This window comes from Bufo bufo, chromosome 2, assembly GCF_905171765.1.
Source record: "Bufo bufo chromosome 2, aBufBuf1.1, whole genome shotgun sequence".
In the NCBI taxonomy this organism is placed as follows: domain Eukaryota; kingdom Metazoa; phylum Chordata; class Amphibia; order Anura; family Bufonidae; genus Bufo; species Bufo bufo.
Genome location: NC_053390.1, coordinates 446,361,271 through 446,383,407, shown reverse-complemented (window position 1 = coordinate 446,383,407; position 22,137 = coordinate 446,361,271). Strand labels below are relative to the sequence as shown.

The following is a 22,137-nucleotide window of genomic DNA, read 5'->3' as shown; positions in this document are numbered from 1 at the left end:
ACATACCGGTATAAGTTCTATTTTGGTCTCATCTGTCCACAAAACGTTGCTCCAGTAGCTTTTCCAGGTTGGCTTGTCCAGGTGACATTTAGCAAACTGCAGACAGGCTGCAATGTTCTTTTTGGGGAATAATGACTTTCTCCTTGCAATCCTGACATGCACACCATGGTTGTTCAATGTCCTCCTGATGGTGGTCTCATGAATATTAACAGTAGCTATTTAGAGAAAGGACTTTAGTTCCTTAGGGTTTACCTTGTATTATTTTGTGACCTTGTGCACTATTTCACACCTTGCTCTTGGCATAATGTTGTTGGCTGGCCAGTCGTGTTAGTCGACCACTGGGGAGGGTAAAAATTGTATTGAATTTCCTCCATTTGTACACAATCTGCCAACAATCTGGATTTGGATTGGTGGAGTCCAAACTCTTTAGAGACAGTTTTGTAACCTTTTCCAGCCTGATGAGCATCAACAATTCTTCTTCAGAGATCCTCAGAAATCTCCTTTCTTCTGAGGTCCTCAGAAATCTTTTGCCTTTCTTTTTTAAAAGGCCTCATGCTAAATACATGTTGAGCAGAGTAGTAGTCAGAAATCTGACTGTCATAGATCACTGTTCTTTATATAAAACAGGTCATACACTCACATCTGATTGTCATCTTGAGAACACCTGACTAATTTCATATTCATATTATCTACTAATCCTAAAGGTTCACATACTTTTGACACTCACATACATGTGATATTGGATCATTTTCCTCAAAATCGAATATGTTTGACTCGTGTTTAATTTGGCTATCTTCTTTTAAAACTTGTATGTCACATTTATTTAGAAATATAGAAAATAATGAAAGGGTCACAAACTTCTGGGCACCACTGTAGTTTTTGACCACAATATGTGACGAAATCTAACTAAGATTAGGATAAAAGAAAGCATAAAGTTGGACAAGGCAAAAATTGTCGTAAAAATTGACCTTGTTAAAGTCTTGTTTAGCATGTCACAAGTGACTACTATTTTAAGAGTAAACACTTCAAGCACAAATAATTTTGAAGTATATTATGACAGAATCTAAGAGTAAGTACAATTATATATCTCTCCCATTGTGTGTCACAAAACATTGGACAGTACATTTTAAAGAACGTTTTACATTTCTGCATGGGAAAGACATGGTTAATTGGGGATAACCGTATTGTAAGTTTTTACAATACGCAATTTTTTTTTTTACAAAAATATTCCTTAAAGTATACTTTAAAAAAATCAACATACATTTTATATACTGTCCTTACTGCATGCCATTCATATAATGCAGCAATAAGGCTTTTGTGGAAAAACAATAGGAGCTTTGTACTACAGTCTCCATGCAGCGTATTTTTTCTTAAAGGTAACCTGTCACCATGAAATTGCAATGCAAACTGCAGAAAACATGTTATAGAGCGGGGGAGCTGAGCAGACTGATATATAGTTTTATGGGAAAACATTCATTCCATGCTTAAGAGTCATGTCCCTAAGCCCAGAATGAGTAGAGATTTAACATGCTGCCTGCAGATTGCACTGAATTATTATGGTGATGGATTCCCTTTAAATTGTAAGTGGAGGTATACTTTTATAATACCGGTATTTTCTTTAATAACACACAAATCTAATTGCTACTGGCACACTAATGCAAAAAAAAATGCAAACATCTAACAAAATCTAGGATGCATGAGACTATTGCACATAAGTGCATATAAATACATATTACACATGCAACTATGGCATTCCAAATGAAGATAACGATAATAATGAAAACACTAAAAACATGATCATATCATGTAACAAAAAGTACTTTATGAGATAATGCAAAACAAGAACAATTAGGCAATACATTATATACAATAAATGAGAAATCTACTTAAAACTGATGATTACTGAGCTACGATTTTAGAACAGAAATCTAGGAATGGGAATAAAAACAACATTTTATTCAAAAAGGTACCTGGGGCAAAATTGCTCAATTCTCTGCCTAACCTTTTTTTTTCAGCTGGCCAGCTGCTTGCAACAATATTCACCCATGATTTGCACGTAAAACACAAAAAGAATAAAAATAATCAATGCAGAAAAGCAATTTTTTCAGTAAAGATAAGACTTAATAGAAAAATTTTACATATGAACACAATAAAACTAACATATACTATATTTGTTCTGATTTCAATTACTGATATTTAAAACAATTTACAGCAATGGCATAAACATAAAACCAGTTATCTTTATTTGTAGAGTAGATGATATCAAAAAGCGTTAGATACCTGCACAGCTGCCTACATGACGGACTCCTATAGATCGTCCCAAGAAGCAAGTGGCTCTTCTGAGATGACAGGCTGAGGGATAGGTGACATTGTTGTTTCCACACAGCATGTATTCAGATGCAAGAGGCACTGGACATGGAGAGGTGCGACACATGACACAATGGGCACTTCCAGTCTGGTCTACGACACATGAATGAGTCCCTGGGCAAACCACTGTCGAACATGACTCTGGAGGTATATAACATTGACAAAGAGACTATATATTATTGACAATAATAACAGATAAGGAGTTTTATACAGCGTCCAGATAAATCGTTTCATATAGTGCCTGGATAAATTAGGGAAGCCTATGGAACTGTTGAGGCTACAGCGGCAATATCTCTGATAGCATAGGGTAGTTAAAGAGTTAATAGCAACAATTGTGGTTATGCTAGTGAAGAGTTAAAAGGGAAACAGTAACCATCTGAAGAATATGAAAATATTTAAATATTACTTTATTATAAATATATTCCCAAATACCTTTCAATAGTTATAATGGTTTGCTTTTAAACACAAGCACTAAGATATTGAACCAGATGCTATTAGTTGCAAAATTCTAGTAAATTTGCCACTTAAAGGCGTTGTCTGGGATAATTAAAAATCTCAGAAAACTCCCCCACCCTCAACTGCTTAAAATAAAATAAAAACTTATATACTCACCTATCTCTCCCACGCATGTCTGGTACTCCTGCTGCTGTTTGGAGTTGTTTAAGATTTTTAATTATCTTGGACAATATCAGAGGGGATCTGAATCTCAGCACCTCCACTAATCAGATGTTTGAAGAGACTGTGGCACTTGTATGAGCAAAGTGTCCTCTTTACTGTTCACCTATAGGGCCAACATCAAGGCAGTACTGCAGTCAGCAGCCCAGGAAGCCACTTCTGGTCTCTGACATTGGCAGCCTCATTTATATTCACTTTGGTGCAGTGAATTGAAGCTCTGTGGCCCTTCCTCCACATGAGTTGAGGGAGGGGTATTCTCCAAACACATTGACTTTTACTAAAGAAATATATTTACAGGTAGTTGTTGGGATTTTAACCCTTGAACCTCTGTATGGCAGGCAGGGGATTTACCAGTACTGTCCTTCTGTGCTTGTATATGTTCCACTTTATTAGGCAAAGTACACGATACAGGGAGTAGCACTCAACAGATGCCACTAGCTGTACTTAACCCCTTAGATTGGGCAGCCTCATTTTTACAGCGGTGTAGTCTCAGTGCTGCCTGCTTGTATCCGAGAGCAGGGGCTCGGCTCATGTTCTAATGGCCCAGACCAACAGAAGTGCCGATACAGGCTGTTTAACCCCTTAGAGAGAGGGAGGGAGCTCCCTCTGTATTCCATAGGCACCCCAGGCCTGCCTGCAGTGTATCCCCACTGGTGACTGTCAGTATAGCACTGACAGTATAATACTCTGCCCTTCATAATTAGTACAGGATATTATAGAAGCGATCAAAAGATCGCCTGTTAAAGCCCCCTTGTGGGACAAATAAATGGTTTAAAAAAGTTTAAAAAGTTTTATGTAATAAAAGTACACCTATTTCCATAAAAAAAAAATGGAAAAATGAAAAAATTGTAAAAACAAAATCCCCTTCACATATTTGGTATCGTTGTGTACGTAACAACCCGCACTACACAATTATAATGTAATTTATCCTGTATTGTGAACGCAATAAAACTGCCAGAATTGCTTTTTTTCTTATTCACCACAAAAAAGAATAAAAAGCAATCAAAAAGTGTTAACCCCCCCCCCCAAAAAAAATGATACAAATTAAAAACAGTTAAAAAATGGTTAAAAAAGTTATGGGTCTTGGGATGCGGTAACGCAAAAAAAAGAAAAAGAAAGGTTTTTATTGTGCAAAAGTAGTACAGTATGTAAAAAAAATGACCACTGCTAAATTTATAACTCAGTGGCAGTGTAGCAGTTTTTTTCTAATTCCCTCCAAAAAAAGAATTTATGAAAATGAATCACAAGATAATGTGTACCCTAAAATGGGCAAACAAAAATGCAAAGCAAAAATAAAAAAAGTTAAAATAAAATGCTTGGTCATTGAGGCCCAAAACCGGCTGTTCCCTAAGAAGTTAAAAAGCACATTATTATTTACACCGTTTACAGATCACCATAAATAATGTGTTTGTAAAGGTTATTATGATAGGAATACCATGTTTTGTGATATTTCATGTTAAAAAGCCACACCCATGTTTTTTTCAGACTTGCACTTAAAATAGATATTAAACCTCCTTTACTAATGAAGTTAAATTTTTAGATGCTTAGTTTACACATAAATTCACATCATCATTTTCAGATACTGCATCATGTGAATCACTGAAAAAGGTGCACCACAATAATATGCGACCGACCATACTGGCTAAACCCTCACGCTGATGTTAAAAGCTGAGACTTTAGCCAATATATTCCAGTCAGGAACATATCGGAGCCCTGCGCACCCTGTCAAGGTGTCTCAGTGTGGCATGGGTCCTACCGCTAAACTACCTATCGTAGTCTGATAGGTGCTAAGGACCGAATCACAGCCAAACTCCTACATACCTCCCTAGTAAGATCACTAATACAATTGGAGGGAGGAGGAGGCTGCGAGCCCCACCTATAACAGGCCATGTGATACAGGCTACCAAGTGCACCAAAATGTTACCAATGGAAGCATTAGCACATTCAATACATGTAAAGAAAAATCACTGAATAAAATGGCCTAAATGGGAGGAAATGCTCAACCCCAAACACTGTAGCGTGTTTATAATCGGGGGAGCAATTCCTCCGCATGTGATCCGTTGCTAAAGGCAATCCCCAGCAAAAATGCATACAATAGAGGATGCCGGCAGCGGACCACATGCACCACAAAAACATCCTACACAAGATGAAATACTGTGTGGATGAAAATATAAGAATACATAAATCACTGAAAAAAGGTGCACCACAATAATATGCGACTGACCATACTGGCTAGACCCTCACGCTGATGTTAAAAGGTGAGACTTTAGCCAATATATTCCAGTCAGGAACATGTCGGAGCCCTGCACACCCCGTCAAGGTGTCTCAGTGTGGCGTGGGTCCTACCGCGTGTGTGAACACAGTCTGATAGGTGCTAAGGACCGACTCACAGCCAAACTCCTACATACCTCCATAGTAAGATCACTAATACAATAAGAGGGGGGAGGAGGAGGCTGCGAGCCCCACCTATAACAGGCCATGTGACACAGGCTAGCAGGTGCACCAGAATGTTACCAATGTTCAAACACGATAGGTAGTTTAGCGGTAGGGCCCACGCCACACTGAGACCCAGCGGTAGGACCCACTTAGGAATAACCATTCTGTCCTTATATTTATGTGTTCCCCAGGAAGCCAGTTTCTCCCCTTCCTGTGCAGATGGAAACTACAAGCAGAGTCTGAAGGAAGATCATCATCTGCTGTATTTACGGCCTTCAGCAGCTCTTCATTCCTCTCACTAAAGCCTCCTCCTCCACACCAGCATAGAATGCTTAGAATCACTAAGCTGCAAGAATCTTTTGACTTCATGTGGTCATATGACCAGATCAAGTCACATGGGTTACAAAATTAGCTATTCTATAAGCTCCTTTAAATTAGCAAATTAAACATAATAATTTTATCAAATAAGTGTTTTAATGTTTGGAAGTCTGAAAACAGGGGTCACATGTAGGGTTGTTGCGGGTATCGAAATTTCGATACCCAATCGATACTTTTGTCCCGGTATCGATACGATACCGGGATTTCCGTTTTTTCGATACTGGGCTGCGCTTCTGCGCAGTCTAGTATCTCTGAACATGAGCGCGCTGCTATCGGCGCGCTCATGTTCTCTCTCAGCAGCACGGGGAGAAGGAAGCTGTCCTCCCTCCCCCTGTGCTGCTGCCGCTGCCGCTGCCACCAATGAGAAGAGAGGGGCGGCAATGAGAAGAGAGGGGCGGCAATGAGAAGAGAGGGGGTGGAGGAGGGGCGGCAATGAGAAGAGAGGGGCGGAGGAGGGGCGGGCGCACTGCGCCACCAATGATAGGATTACTATCGGAGCGATGGGAGGAGACATCAGCTTCACTAGTGGGCGTTCCTTTTCCCTGCGCTGCGATTGGACAGCGCTACAGCCAGGGAGAAGGAACGCCCACTAGTGAAGCTGATGTCTCCTCCCATCGCTCCGATAGTAATCAGCAGCATGTGGAGCAGGAGAGGAGACAGTAATGGGGCACTGCGGGCGAACGGAGCGGCGCCCAGGACTAAATGGTGAGTGCTGAGACATCGCTGGGCGCCGCTCTGTGTGGCCTAATAGTGAAAGTCTGGACTCATATACAGTAGTCAGTCTTTAACACATACAGGAGGCGGGTGCCGGCAGCAGAATCGCATTGCCGGCACCCTGCCCCTGACAGGGAGCTGCGATCAGCGGCAGTTAACTGCCGCTGATCTGCTAGTACCCGCCTCCTGTATAAAGGGGTAAAATCATTGGTGGTGCAGTGTGCCCCCCCCCCCCTCAATCCCCCCATCCCATTAAAATCATTGGTGGCACAGTGCGCCGGCCCCTCTCAACCCTCCAGTATTAAAATCATTGGTGGCAGTGGCCACAGGGACCTCTCCACTCCCCCTCATTGGTGGTGCAGTGGCAGCTTCTGATCGGAGCCCCAGCTGTGTAAGCCTGGGGCTCCGATCGGTTACCATGGCAGCCAGGACTGGTTGCCATGGTAACATCCCTGATGCTGTGTGCACAAAGCACAGAGCAGCAGGGACAGTGTGGAGTCCTATTCACCCTGATAGAGATCTATCAGGGTGAATAGGAAAAGGGATGAAAGATCCCAGGTTCTAGCCCCTAAGGGGGGAAATAGTTATTAAATAAAAAGTGAAAAAAAAAAAAACACTAAAATATGAAGTATAAATCACCCCCCTTTTCCCAATTTCACATATAAAATATATAAATAAACATATTACATCGCCACGTCAGAAAAGTCCAAACTATTAAAATATAAAAAAAAAATCTAGGTGGTGAATGCCGGAACAGAAAAAATAAAATAAAAACTGCGCGATTCGCCATTTTTAAAAATGAGGAATGCACGTGGCTTTTTTTGTTTATTTTTTTTGCGTGGTATCGAATGGTATCGAGTATCGCAATACTTTTTCATGGTATCGAAACCGAATCAAAAATTTGGTATCGCAACAACTCTAGTCACATGACCGAGTGACATCACAAGATCCTGTCAGGATGATGAGAATACAGATTGCCAGGAAGAGGATCAGTGGGTGGGAACAACATTATGGAGGAAACGCCAACCTTCATTTACACTCTCCCCCTTAGGACAGCAGCATTCTTGGACTTGTAGGCAAAACTGCAGCAACATTGGAAGGAATTTTGATATAGCAGCAGCCATTATTAACGAATATAGTAGAGCCAAAAGGCAGATAAAGATGGCGGACCAGTACAGAGAATTGAGACTATTAGCAGGGATGAAGCAACAGTAAGAACGTTTTTGACATACTTGTACACATAGCTTTAGGTAAAAAAAAAAACTGATGGGAGTGGTTCTTTAAGTATGTTAAAAAACACGATTGTAATGTTTTTTGCTGTTATTTTTCTTTATAAACAATAACTTTTTAGAAAAACATACCTTTTACCATAAAAGAACAACTGGAGAGATGATATTAAATAAATTGTACTATTTAGTAGCTTTTTTGGCATAGAAAATCCTATCTGCTCATTAGACCAGCTCTACAGAGTAGTGGTAAATCTGCTATTCAGAAGGTCTGGGGTTCAATTCTCAGTGGAGATCTATAAGATAATTTCATTGATTAAAAGTTATGGCAGAAAAACTGAACAACAATTTTCCAGTTTTTCTTTTATGGTGTGTTTTGATATTACATTTTAGCAAAAACCATTACAACAAATGCATTTTTGTAACATATTTATTATTAAATATCACAAAATAGTATTTGGCATTCCTGTAATCATAATAACCCATACAATATAGTGAACACACTTAAGCTACTTTCATATCTGCGTTTTTGCTGGATCCGTCATGGATCAGCAAAAATGCTTCCATCATGATAATACAACCATCTGCATCGGTTGTATTATTTCTAAAATAGCAATGACGGATCCGTCTCTAAAACCATTGTAAGTCAATGGGGGATGGATCCGTTTTCTTTTGTGTCAGAGAAAACGGATCAATCTCCATTGACTTACATTGTGAGTCATGACGGATCCGCCTTTCTCCGCATCCCAGGACGCACTCAAAAACGCTGCCTGCAGTGCTTTTGTGTGTGTCATGGGAACACAATGCATTCTGGTGCACTCTGTTCCCTTCAGTTCAGTTTGACAATGAATGGGGACAAAACTGAAACGATTTCCTCCGCTATTGAGATCCTTTTACAGATCTCAATAGCGGAAAGTGAAAGCGCAGGTGCGAAAGTAGCCTTATTTATAGTGATCAGTAAATTAGCATAAATTAACATTGCAAACATGTTTTTCCTTCATTTCACCCATAATAAAATTGAGAGAAATTAAAATCTTACTCGTGTATGACAAAATGGCTTGACCCAAAACAAAAGTTATAGCTGTTGTGGTTATGAATGTGAGAAGGGCTGGGGAAGGGTTTGCCTGTGGGCCTTGAAATTCCTGATGGCGGCCCTGTTTACCTGTATGCAGTCTACATAGTAGTAGTAGCGCAGGTTAATTACAGCTTCCTCCCATTCAAGTAAACAGGACAAAGCTGTAATCAACCCTGAAATGCAGCTACTATATAGTGCATATGAACAATGAAGAAGCTTCTGAACTTGTACGAGCACTGTAGCCCCTTCAAACAGCTGATCAGCGGGGGTGCCGAACAGTGATGGCCAGTTCGTAGTGTCCACCAACGAACACATGCGGGCTGCCATCTTAAAGGGGTATTCCCATCTTGCTAAATCAGCCTGAGCTGCAGTTACAGCAGAATTCACTTCCTGGTTTTTTGCAGATAAGGCTGGGCGGGCTTAGGCAGCTAGAGTGAAGGCCGGCCACACCCCCTTATGACATCACACTGAGAACTCAGTCCTTGCGTGCTAGTTCATGTGAAGAGTATGACTCATCAGTCTGGGAGCCTGCAGTGTCTGTGAGGCCCCTCCCCCCTGCTGGGGAATCGTCACTCAGAGAGCTGTGATAAGTGAGCTCAGTGTACAGGAACATGTGGCTGCTCTGCACAGTTTTAGGGTCCATTCACACGTCCGCAAATGGGTCCACATCCGTTCCGCAATTTTGCAGAACAGGTGCGGACCCATTCATTCTCTATGGGGACGGAATAGATGCAGACAGCAAACAGTGTGCTGTCCGCATTTGCGGAGCGTGGCCTGATCTTCCGGTCCGCAGCTCCGCAAAAGATAGAACATGTCCTATTCTTGTCCGCAGCTGCGGACAAGAATAGGCATTTCTATAGGGGGTGCCGGCCGGGTGTGTTGCGGATCCATAATTTGCAGGTCCGCAACACACCACGGACATGTGAATGAACCCTTACACACAAAATCGCTGTCTGATCTCTTACAAACCAATTTTTTAATCAAAAAATATAATTCCATATTATACATTAGCTCAAAAGCTTGTTAGCTAGAAGACTTATAATCTTTGCTTTTGTCTCCCATAAAACATGACCAACCCCTACCCACCAGCACTGATGCAGATATTTTTCCATTACAGCTGTACTCCAATTGTGTATAAACCTTACACTATGTATCTGTATAGATGCATATACAGCTCAGCTACATGTGTCTTCTCCAGTCCCCTAACATCACTTTGGCTGAATGGCTTCCTATACAGCCCTGCTACATCTTTATTCTACTCCCCGACTAGCACTGTGTCTGAAAAGCTTCATATACAGCTCTGCTACATTTCTCTGTTTATGTCTTCAACCAGCACTGTGTCAGAACAGTCTCATATACAGCTCTGCTACATCTGATTCTCTCTTCCATCAGCATTGATGCTGACACACCACATATACTGCTCTGCTAAATTTGTCTATTCCATTCCCCATTAGAACTGTGGCTGAACATCAGCATATTCAGCTCTGCTACATCTGATTCTCTCTTCCATTAGCAATGATGCTGACACACAACATATACAGCTCTGCTACATTTGTCTATTCAATTCCCCATTAGAACTGTGGCTGAACATCAGCATATTCAGCTCTGCTACATCTGATTCTCTCTTCCATCAGCATTGATGCTGACACAAAACATATACAGCTCTGCTACATTTGTCTATTCCATTCTCCATTAGAACTGTGGCTGAACATCAGCATATTCAGCTCTGCTACATCCATCAGAGCCCCCATATGCCTCCATCAGCCCCCCAAATGCCTTCATCAGCCCAAGTGCCTCCATCAGCCCCCCATATGCCTCCATCAGCCCCCCATCAGCATTGCACTGCTGGTACTCCGATCGGAACTGCCGCTGCCACCAATGATGGGGGGGAGGGCGCACCATGGCAGTAGCGTCCCGGCTTCCATGTGTAATGCTTCAGTAGCGTCCCGGCTGCCATGGTAACCGATCGGAGCTGCCACTGCCACCAATGATGGGGGGAGGAGGGGGAGGGCGCACTGTTATTATACACAGCAGCGCAGCCCCGATCTCCTCACCATTCACTGAGGAGATCCGGGCTGCGCTGCTGAACGCTGAAAGCCTGGACAGCTCCCCTCCTCCTCCGCTGATAGGACAACATTCCCCCCCCCCCCCCCCCCCTTCGCCTTCTCCTGGCGACGTGCGCGCTCACAGAATGAGAGGCCAGCCACTGGATTGCCAGGGAAACATCTGCACAAGCGCGGCCCATGGATGGGCAGGCGAGCGATGGCCGTATCCATGGGCAGCGAATATAAATAATGGAGTAGGAGAATAGAATTTTAGAGAGAACAGTAGTTTTTTTTAATGCAATATATTTAGTCAAATGTTCACTGGGGGAATACAATATGATCATGATGATGGGAATACCCCTTTAACTCACAAGTCCGGTGATGCACAGGTAAGCCCTTACTTGGGCCTGCGCCTCGAGCCAGTCTGAAACAAATGCGGTCACCGGGAGCAGGCAGTTCCGAGAACATCGGGCTGTTCTCGGAACTGCCTGCTCCCGGTGACCGCATTTGTTTCAGACTGGCTCGCGGTGCAGGCACAGGTAAGGGCTTACCTGTGCATCGCCGGACTTGTGAGTTAAGATGGCAGCCCGCATGTGTTCATTGGCGAACACTGCGAACTGGCCATCACTGGTGCCGAACGATGGACATCCACTGATCTCAAATTGATCCTGAGGATAAGTCATTAATTTTTGAAGCTGGTATACCCCTTTAACTTAGAATTCCTTAAAAGGGCACACAAATAAGCTTTATGAAACAATAAAACACTATAAGAAAAAAGCTGTGTGAAAGAGGTCTTGAACAGAATTAGAACAACATGGCTGTTTTCTCACAAAAACATTGCAACACTAGATACCTTTTGTTATCCTGACTTGGACAAAACAAATGACCCATAGTGTATCATCAGTGAAAATAAAGGGAATCTGTCACCAGCAACCTCACTATCCAAGTGTTTGCATAGACACATAGCTTCATCTGATGAAATCACAGTTTTTCTTTTGTTGATTCCTGAGTTATGATATTTTTTCTCAATGTGCAAATTACGCGCCTGCTGCAACAAGGGCATCACCGTTGCTCTTGTTGCATCCAAGCGTCATCAAAGTAGCAAGAGAGTGGCTGGTCACCCTTGTTGCACCAAATGCCTGAAGTATTGGGAACGGAGCCTCAGATCAACAAAAGAAAAACAGCGATTTAATCAGGTGAACCACAGCTACGTGTCCTATGCAAACAGCTTGATAGGGAGGTTGCTGGTGAGAAGCTCCCTTTAAAGATAATGTAACCAATTATTTAAGTACTAAAGGTAAGAAATACAGAGTCTAGCTTCTTCTTGTAGATTTATTTTTCTAGAACCTTGTTTGCTTCTTGACCCTCCCAGCTTAACAGTGAAGGTGGAGCTCATAACACAACTCCATGCTGCAGTCCTATTAAATAACTGTTAGCTTCCCGATGCTGCAAATTAATGCTGTCTGTATGTTTCTTTAAGCCGGAGGAGTTAGGAAGATGTAAGACATGTGTTTGAGCGGACGGACTGTTCCTTCTCCTGCTGCCAAGTGTTTACACTGATTTCTGCTGCTTTTCTTAAGAATACAAAATGTGTTTCTTCCTTTTTACTTTTCAAGAAAATGCAAAGAAGAAAAAACGCAATAAAATAAAAAACAAATGAATAAAAACATTTCTGTTGGTAGAATAGAGCAAAAGAAACATTGTTGCAATTATGTAAGACTTAGTAGGTCTCACGCATCCTGGTTGAATAAAATCACCCCTTCATTTATATCTCATTATATGCATGCTGCTATATGTCAATGTAGGATCACATACACTTACGTATTTCTAGCTATGCTGTCAAAAGTACTCCCACTAGACATAAACAAATCTATTCGTTCATTAGAGTCCTTGAGCAGTGAGGGGCAGTCCCCACGGCTGAAAAGGCTCTCCCTCCTACCTGATTAACAAGGCCAGACATCTTACTTGCTCTAAATAGTGGCTCTACTGCTGCTATCGAAGCAACGACTGTGCATGCGCAGTACTCTTCTGAGTAACAGCGCCTGCACTGGCCCCTTGACTCTTCTCTAATTCTTGGCTGAATTCTAAACTATATCTTCTCTGAAACACTGGAGCATGTCAGAGTAAAACCATAGCTGTTTGTAACCAGGGATGCTGTTGGGATTTCATGAGGCATGTATCCTGGGCAGAATGAAGCTCCTGACAGGTTCCCTTTAAAGGGAGTCTGGCACCAGTGACACCAGTGTAATCACCTAGTTACAAAGCTGCCCTTGGTTCCTAGATCCGATTTTCCCTGCAAAGAAATTCCCTTTTTTAGGAATATACAAATTAAGGAGGCATCCTGGTGCACTCAAGCCCTGCTCCTCTCTCAGACTCCAAAGATTAATCATCTGAACTCCATTTCACACATTAAAGTAAAAGTAACCACTGTGGTATACATTTGAATAGTGTTTTTGAACTATTCAGAGGTATAGCCTTGTGGAGTACTAAAACCCCATGTGAACCCTATTTGAACTCAGCCTTAAATTGTCCTCATTCAAAAGATTGTGGGCTTGAAGGGGTTGTCTGACTTCAGCAATTGGCATTTATCATGTAGACAAAGTTAATACAAGGCACTTACTAATGTATTGTGATTGTCCATATTGCCTCCTTTGCTGGATAGATACATTTTTTAATCACATTATACACTGCTGCTTTCCATGGTTATGACCACCCAGCAATTAAAGGGAGCAAGGGCAGATACGTGCAGTGAATAAATTAAATGACGTAGTGGGGAGGGGGTGGCGCCGTAGGCAAAGAGAGGAGGAAGCAAGGACCGATGCAGTGAATAAATTAACCACCTCAGCTCCCCTACCTTAAACACCCATAATGACCAGGCCACTTTTTACACTTCTGCACTACACTACTTTCACCGTTTATTGCTCGGTCATGCAACTTACCACCCAAATGAATTTGACCTCCTTTTCTTCTCACTAATAGAGCTTTCATTTGGTGGTATTTCATTGCTGCTGACATTTTTACTTTTTTTTGTTATTAATCGAAATTTAACGATTTTTTTCACTTTCAGTTGTAAAATTTAGCAAAAACGACGACATCCATATATAAATTTTTCGCAAAATTTATTGTTCTACATGTCCTTGTTAAAAAAAAAATGTTTGGGTAAAAAAAAAATGTTTGGGTAAAAGTTATAGCGTTTACCAACTATGGTACAAAAAAGTGAATTTCCGCTTTTTGAAGCAGCTCTGACTTTCTGAGCACCTGTCATGTTTCCTGAGGTTCTACAATGGCCAGACAGTACAAACACCCCACAAATGACCCCATTATGGAAAGTACACACCCTAAGGTATTCGCTGATGGGCATAGTGAGTTCATAAAACTTTTTATTTTTTGTCACAAGTTAGCGGAAAATAAATGTTTTTTTTTTTTTTCTTACAAAGTCTCATATTCCACTAACTTGTGAAAAAAATAGAAACTTCCATGAACTCACTATGCCCATCACAAAATACCTTGGGGTGTCTTCTTTCCAAAATGGGGTCACTTGTGAGGTAGTTATACTGCCCTGGCATTTTAGGGGCCCAAATGCGTGCAAAGTAGTTTGAAATCAAAATCTGTACAAAATGGCCGGTGAAATCCGAAAGGTGCTCTTTGGAATGTGGGCCCCTTTTCCCACCTAGGCTGCAAAAAAGTGTCACACATCTGGTATTGCCGTACTCAGGAGAAGTTGGGGAATGTGTATTGGGGTGTCATTTTACATATACCCATGCTGGGTGAGAGAAATATCTTGGCAAAAGACAACTTTTCCCATTTTTTTTTATACAAAGTTGGCATTTGAACAAGATATTTATCTCACCCAGCATGGGTATATGTAAAATGACACCCCAAAACATATTCCCCAACTTCTCCTGAGTACGGCAATACCAGATGTGTGACACTTTTTTGCAGCCTAGGTGGGCAAAGGGGCCCACATTCCAAAGAGCACCTTTAGGATTTCACAGGTCATTTTTTACACATTTTGATTTCAAACTACTTACCACACATTAGGGCCCCTAGAATGCCAGGGCAGTATAACTACCCCACAAGTGACCCCATTTTGGAAAGAAGACACCCCAAGGTATTCCATGAGGGGCATGGCGAGTTCCTAGAATTTTTTTTTTTTTGGCACAGGTTAGACTTTGTAAGAAAAAAAAAAAATCATAATTTTCCGCTAACTTGTGACAAAAAATAAAAAATTCTAGGAACTCGCCATGCCCCTCACGGAATACCTTGGGGTGTCTTCTTTCCAAAATGGGGGCCCAACATCCATACCCACTTAGCCCGTATGCCCTGGCAAACTCGATTTCTCCATTCACATCAATCGATGTGAATGAATAAATCATTGCCAGGATTTTTTATATTTTTTTTATATACAAAGTGTTTGCCAAAGTATATGAACACCGCCGCCTCCTCAGCTCATATGCCTCGGCAAACGTATCTTTTACTGCAGAGGAGAAATCTCGTCTTGCAGTGCCGCATACACTGACTTTTGTGTAATTTGACAGCAGCGCAATGCTTCTGTCAGAATGCACATCAGTGCTGCAGCTGGTTCATCGGTTGGTCCACCTGGAAGGTAAAAACAACAAAACAAAAAAGAAAAAACCAGGCCGCAACGCAATAAATTTATTAACTTTATAATAACTTTTGAACAGAATATATAAACTTTATTGAACTGAACGTTAACTTTTTTTGCTTACCGGTGTTTTTTTTTTTTTTTTTTTTACCTTTATAGGACAAACCTCTCCTTCCCCATGGGACAATGTGCAAAGCGCAAATCGCCCAAAGATGTGGCAAAGTACATTATGCACTTTATCGCAGGTGAAAGGAGAGGTTTGCAGCAGCTGTGAGTAAAAGGGCCCTAATAGCCCTGTGTGCCTGTCCTGTGAGATGCAATCCCTATGCTAAGTGTACCTGTGTGTGGTACTTCCGGAAACACTCCCCTAAGCATAGGGCAGGGTGGTCAGGGCAGTCAGGACAGAAATAGCGGGTGTCACGCCATATTCTACTCCTGCTACAGACACAACATTTTTTTCGGGGTGACGGTTGGGTTGAGGTACCAGCAACGACATTGGGGAAATGTCGCTCGTGTAGACGGCTCACTACACTGGTGGTTGGGGCCACGGAACCTCCTGGATACAGGAGGTTCTCTATGATCTCTTCCTGAAATTTGAGGAAGGATCCTGTTCTCCCAGCCTTACTGTAGAGAACAAAACTATTATATGCAGCCAATTGAATCAAATATACAGACACCTTCTTATACCAGCGTCTGGTGCGTCGGGAAACTAAATAGGGAGCCAACATCTGGTCATTGAAGTCCACCCCTCCCATGAGCGCATTATAGTCGTGGACTGAGAGGGGCTTTTCAATGACACGGGTTGCCCGTTCAATTTGTATTGTCGTCTCTGCGTGAATGGAGGAGAGCATGTAAACGTCACGCTTGTCTCTCCATTTCACCGCGAGCAGTTCTTCGTTACACAAGGCAGCCCTCTCCCCCCTTGCAAGACGGGTGGTAACGAGCCGTTGGGGGAAGCCCCGGCGACTAGGTCGCACGGTGCCACAGCAGCCAATCTGTTCTAGGAACAAATGCCTGAAGAGGGGCACACTTGTGTAGAAATTGTCCACATAAAGATGGTACCCCTTGCCAAATAAGGGTGACACCAAGTCCCAGACTGTCTTCCCACTGCTCCCCAGGTAGTCAGGGCAACCGACCGGCTCCAGGGTCTGATCTTTTCCCTCATAGATCCGAAATTTGTGGGTATAGCCTGTGGCCCTTTCACAGAGCTTTTACAATTTGACCCCATACCGGGCGCGCTTGCTTGGGATGTATTGTTTGAAGCCAAGGCGCCCGGTAAAATGTATAAGGGACTCGTCTACGCAGATGTTTTGCTCAGGGGTATACAAATCTGCAAATTTCTGGTTGAAGTGGTCTATGAGGGGCCGAATTTTGTGGAGCCAGTCAAAAGCGGGGTGGCCTCTGGGACGGGTGGTGGTGTTGTCGCTAAAGTGCAGGAAACGCAGGATGGTCTCAAAACGTGTCCTGGACATAGCAGCAGAGAACATGGGCATGTGATGAATTGGGTTCTTGGACCAATATGACCGCAATTCATGCTTTTTGGTTGGACCCATGTTCAGGAGAAGGCCCAGAAAAATTTTAATTTCGGAAACTTGGTCTGGTTTCCACCGGAAAGGCTGGGCATAAAAGCTTCCCGGGTTGGCGGCTATAAATTGAGTGGCATACCGATTTGTTTCTGCCACGACTAAGTCCAAGAGCTCCGCAGTCAAGAACAGCTCAAAAAATCCCAGAGCCGAACCGATCTGAGCTGTCTCAACCCGAACTCCAGACTGGGCGGTGAAAGGGGGAACTACAAGTGCGGCTGAAGTTGGGGACTGCCAATCAGGGTTTGCCAGCACTTCAGGGACTCTAGGGGCCTGTCTTTGCGGTGGCTGCGATGGGGTAACTATTGCACGTGCCACCGTACCAGCTTCAACTGCCCTTCTGGTGCTTGCCACTTCACCATGTTGTACGGCAGTGCTGGTACTAGGTCCAGGATGGGCTGCGCTGCTGGTGTATGCCTCACCACGTAATCCGACAGCGCCAGCCCCACTCTGCTGCCCTTGAAACGGATCCTGCACAACCTGTGGTCTAGCGACACGGGGCCGGGTACGCCTGGTGCTATCAGGGACCTCAACCTCCTCGTCCGAACTTTGGGTCAGACTGCCACTGCTTTCTACAGGTTCATATTCTGACCCGCTAGATTCGTCAGATGAGGGTTCCCATTCCTCATCCGACTGGGTCAGAATCCTGTAGGCCTCTTCAGAAGAATATCCCCTGTTTGACATTTGGACTACTAAATTTAGGGGTATTCCCTGAGACTACCCAAGAAAAAAAGCAAGCCTGTCTTACAAATGGGAGGCTAGCGACGTACCGGAGGCCGCTGCGATTGATAAAAAATATCAAAACTGATTTTTTTTATCGCCGCAGCGCTTGTAAAGTGATTGTACAGTGATCAAAAAATAATAATTTTTTTGTCACTGCGGTGGGGCGGGCGTGGGTGAACGCACGTGTGGGCGACCGATCAGGCCTAATCGGGCAAACCCTGCGTTTTGGGTGGAGGGCGAGCTAAGGTGACACTAATACAATTATAGATCTGACTGTGATCAGTTTTGATCACTTACAGATACTATAAAAGTACAATAAGTGACTGCGGTGCGGTGGGCTGGGCGCTGACGCTAACTACCTAACCAAGGGACCTAAACTATCCTAAAACTATCAGTCAATACCAGTGGGGGAAAAAAAGGGACAGTTTACACTGATCACTTTTTTCCTTTTCACTAGGTGATTGACAGGGGGCGATCAAGGGGTTAATTGGGGTGATGGAGGGTGATCTGGGGGCTAAGTGTAGTGTTGGTGGGTACTCACAGTGATGTCTGCTCCTCTGCTGGAACTAACCGACCAAAAGGACCAGCAGAGGTGTTAGATGGCTTCTGATTATATAAGGTGTTAGATGGCTTCTGATTCGATTTTTAACCACTTCCCGCAACTGTAACGCCGAAAGGCGTCATTGCGGCGGCTCCCCCAGGCTACGCTAACGCCAATAGGCGTCATCTCGCGTGAGCCGAGATTTACTGTGAACGCGCGCACACAGGCGGCGCGCTCACAGGAACGGAAGGTAAGAGAGTTGATCTCCAGCCTGCCAGCGGCGATCGTTCGCTGGCAGGCTGGAGATGTTTTTTTTTTAACCCCTAACAGGTATATTAGACGCTGTTTTGATAACAGCGTCTAATATACCTGCTACCTGGTCCTCTGGTGGTCCCCTTTGTTTGGATCGACCACCAGAGGACACAGGTAGCTCAGTAAAGTAGCACCAAGCACCACTACACTACACTACACCCCCCCCCCCGTCACTTATTAGCCCCTTATTAGCCCCTGATCACCCCATATAGACTCCCTGATCACCCCCCTGTCATTGATTACCCCCCTGTCATTGATTACCCCCCTGTAAAGCTCCATTCAGACGTCCGCATGATTTTTACGGATGCACTGATAGATGGATCGGATCCGCAAAACGCATCCGGACGTCTGAATGAAGCCTTACAGGGGCATGATCAATGACTGTGGTGATCACCCCATATAGACTCCCTGATCACCCCCCTGTAAAGCTCCATTCAGATGTCCGCATGATTTTTACGGATGCACTGATAGATGGATCGGATCCGCAAAACGCATCCGGACGTCTGAATGAAGCCTTACAGGGGCGTGATCAATGACTGTGGTGATCACCCCATATAGACTCCCTGATCACCCCCCTGTCATTGATTACCCCCCTGTCATTGATTACCCCCCTGTAAAGCTCTATTCAGACGTCCGCATGATTTTTACGGATCCACTAATAGATGGATCGGATCCGCAAAACGCATCCGGACGTCTGAATGAAGCCTTACAGGGGCGTGATCAATGACTGTGGTGATCACCCCATATAGACTCCCTGATCACCCCCCTGTCATTGATTACCCCCCTGTCATTGATTACCCCCCTGTAAAGCTCCATTCAGACGTCCGCATGATTTTTACGGATCCACTGATAGATGGATCGGATCCGCAAAACGCATCCGGACGTCTGAATGAAGCCTTACAGGGGCATGATCAATGACTGTGGTGATCACCCCATATAGACTCCCTGATCACCCCCCTGTCATTGATTACCCCCCTGTAAAGCTCCATTCAGACGTCCGCATGATTTTTACGGATCCACTGATAGATGGATCGGATCCGCAAAACGCATCCGGACGTCTGAATGAAGCCTTACAGGGGCGTGATCAATGACTGTGGTGATCACCCCATATAGACTCCCTGATCACCCCCCTGTCATTGATTACCCCCCTGTAAAGCTCCATTCAGACGTCCGCATGATTTTTACGGATGCACTGATAGATGGATCGGATCCGCAAAACGCATCCGGACGTCTGAATGAAGCCTTACAGGGGCATGATCAATGACTGTGGTGATCACCCCATATAGACTCCCTGATCACCCCCCTGTAAAGCTCCATTCAGATGTCCGCATGATTTTTACGGATGCACTGATAGATGGATCGGATCCGCAAAACGCATCCGGACGTCTGAATGAAGCCTTACAGGGGCGTGATCAATGACTGTGGTGATCACCCCATATAGACTCCCTGATCACCCCCCTGTCATTGATTACCCCCCTGTCATTGATTACCCCCCTGTAAAGCTCCATTCAGACGTCCGCATGATTTTTACGGATCCACTAATAGATGGATCGGATCCGCAAAACGCATCCGGACGTCTGAATGAAGCCTTACAGGGGCGTGATCAATGACTGTGGTGATCACCCCATATAGACTCCCTGATCACCCCCCTGTCATTGATTACCCCCCTGTCATTGATTACCCCCCTGTAAAGCTCCATTCAGACGTCCGCATGATTTTTACGGATCCACTGATAGATGGATCGGATCCGCAAAACGCATCCGGACGTCTGAATGAAGCCTTACAGGGGCATGATCAATGACTGTGGTTATCACCCCATATAGACTCCCTGATCACCCCCCTGTCATTGATCACCCCCCTGTCATTGATCACCCCCCTGTCATTGATCACCCCTCTGTAAGGCTCCATTCAGACATTTTTTTGGCCCAAGTTAGCGGAATTATTATTATTTTTTTCTTACAAAGTCTCATATTCCACTAACTTGTGTCAAAAAATAAAATCTCACATGAACTCACCATACCCCTCACGGAATCCAAATGCGTAAAATTTTTTAGACATTTATATTCCAGACTTCTTCTCACGCTTTAGGGCCCCTAGAATGCCAGGGCAGTATAAATACCCCACATGTGACCCCATTTCGGAAAGAAGACACCCCCAGGTATTCCGTGAGGGGCATATTGAGTCCATGAAAGATTGAAATTTTTGTCCCAAGTTAGCGGAACGGGAGACTTTGTGAGAAAAAAATTAAAAATATCAATTTCCGCTAACTTGTGCCAAAAAAAAAAAATTTCTATGAACTCGCCATGCCCCTCATTGAATACCTTGGGGTGTCTTCTTTCCAAAATGGGGTCACATGTGGGGTATTTATACTGCCCTGGCATTCTAGGGGCCCCAAAGCGTGAGAAGAAGTCTGGTATCCAAATGTCTAAAAATGCCCTCCTAAAAGGAATTTGGGCACCTTTGCGCATCTAGGCTGCAAAAAAGTGTCACACATCTGGTATCGCCGTACTCAGGAGAAGTTGGGGAATGTGTTTTGGGGTGTCATTTTACATATACCCATGCTGGGTGAGAGAAATATCTTGGTCAAATGCCAACTTTGTATAAAAAAATGGGAAAAGTTGTCTTTTGCCAAGATATTTCTCTCACCCAGCAAGGGTATATGTAAAATGACACCCCAAAACACATTCCCCAACTTCTCCTGAATACGGCGATACCACATGTGTGACACTTTTTTGCAGCCTAGGTGGGCAAAGGGGCCCATATTCCAAAGAGCACCTTTAGGATTTCACAGGTCATTTACCTACTTACCACACATTAGGGCCCCTGGAAAATGCCAGGGCAGTATAACTACCCCACAAGTGACCCCATTTTGGAAAGAAGACACCCCAAGGTATTCCGTGAGGGGCATGGCGAGTTCCTAGAATTTTTTATTTTTTGTCACAAGTTAGTGGAAAATGCTGATTTTTTTTTTTTTTTTTTTTCATACAAAGTCTCATATTCCACTAACTTGTGACAAAAAATAAAAACTTCCATGAACTCACTATGCCCATCAGCGAATACCTTGGGGTCTCTTCTTTCCAAAATGGGGTCACTTGTGGGGTAGTTATACTGCCCTGGCATTCTAGGGGCCCAAATGTGTGGTAAGGAGTTTGAAATCAAATTCTGTAAAAAATGACCTGTGAAATCCGAAAGGTGCTCTTTGGAATATGGGCCCCTTTGCCCACCTAGGCTGCAAAAAAGTGTCACACATCTGGTATCCCCGTACTCAGGAGAAGGTGGGGAATGTGTTTTGGGGTGTCATTTTACATATACCCCTGCTGGGTGAGAGAAATATCTTGGCAAAAGACAACTTTTCCCATTTTTTTATACAAAGTTGGCATTTGACCAAGATATTTATCCCCATTTGTGGGGTGTTTGTACTGTCTGGCCATTGTAGAACCTCAGGAAACATGACAG

General features: G+C 43.6%; 1 protein-coding gene across 1 annotated transcript in view; it reads right to left on the bottom strand.

Moving 5' to 3' along the window:
* Positions 1-22,137, bottom strand: part of FSTL3 (follistatin like 3) — a 107,060-nt gene that overhangs the window by 9,412 nt on the left and 75,511 nt on the right. Inside the window, exon 4 of the mRNA XM_040417519.1 lies at positions 2,281-2,508. Within this exon, the coding sequence (XP_040273453.1) occupies positions 2,281-2,508 (228 nt within the window). The remainder of the gene's footprint in view (positions 1-2,280; positions 2,509-22,137) is intronic.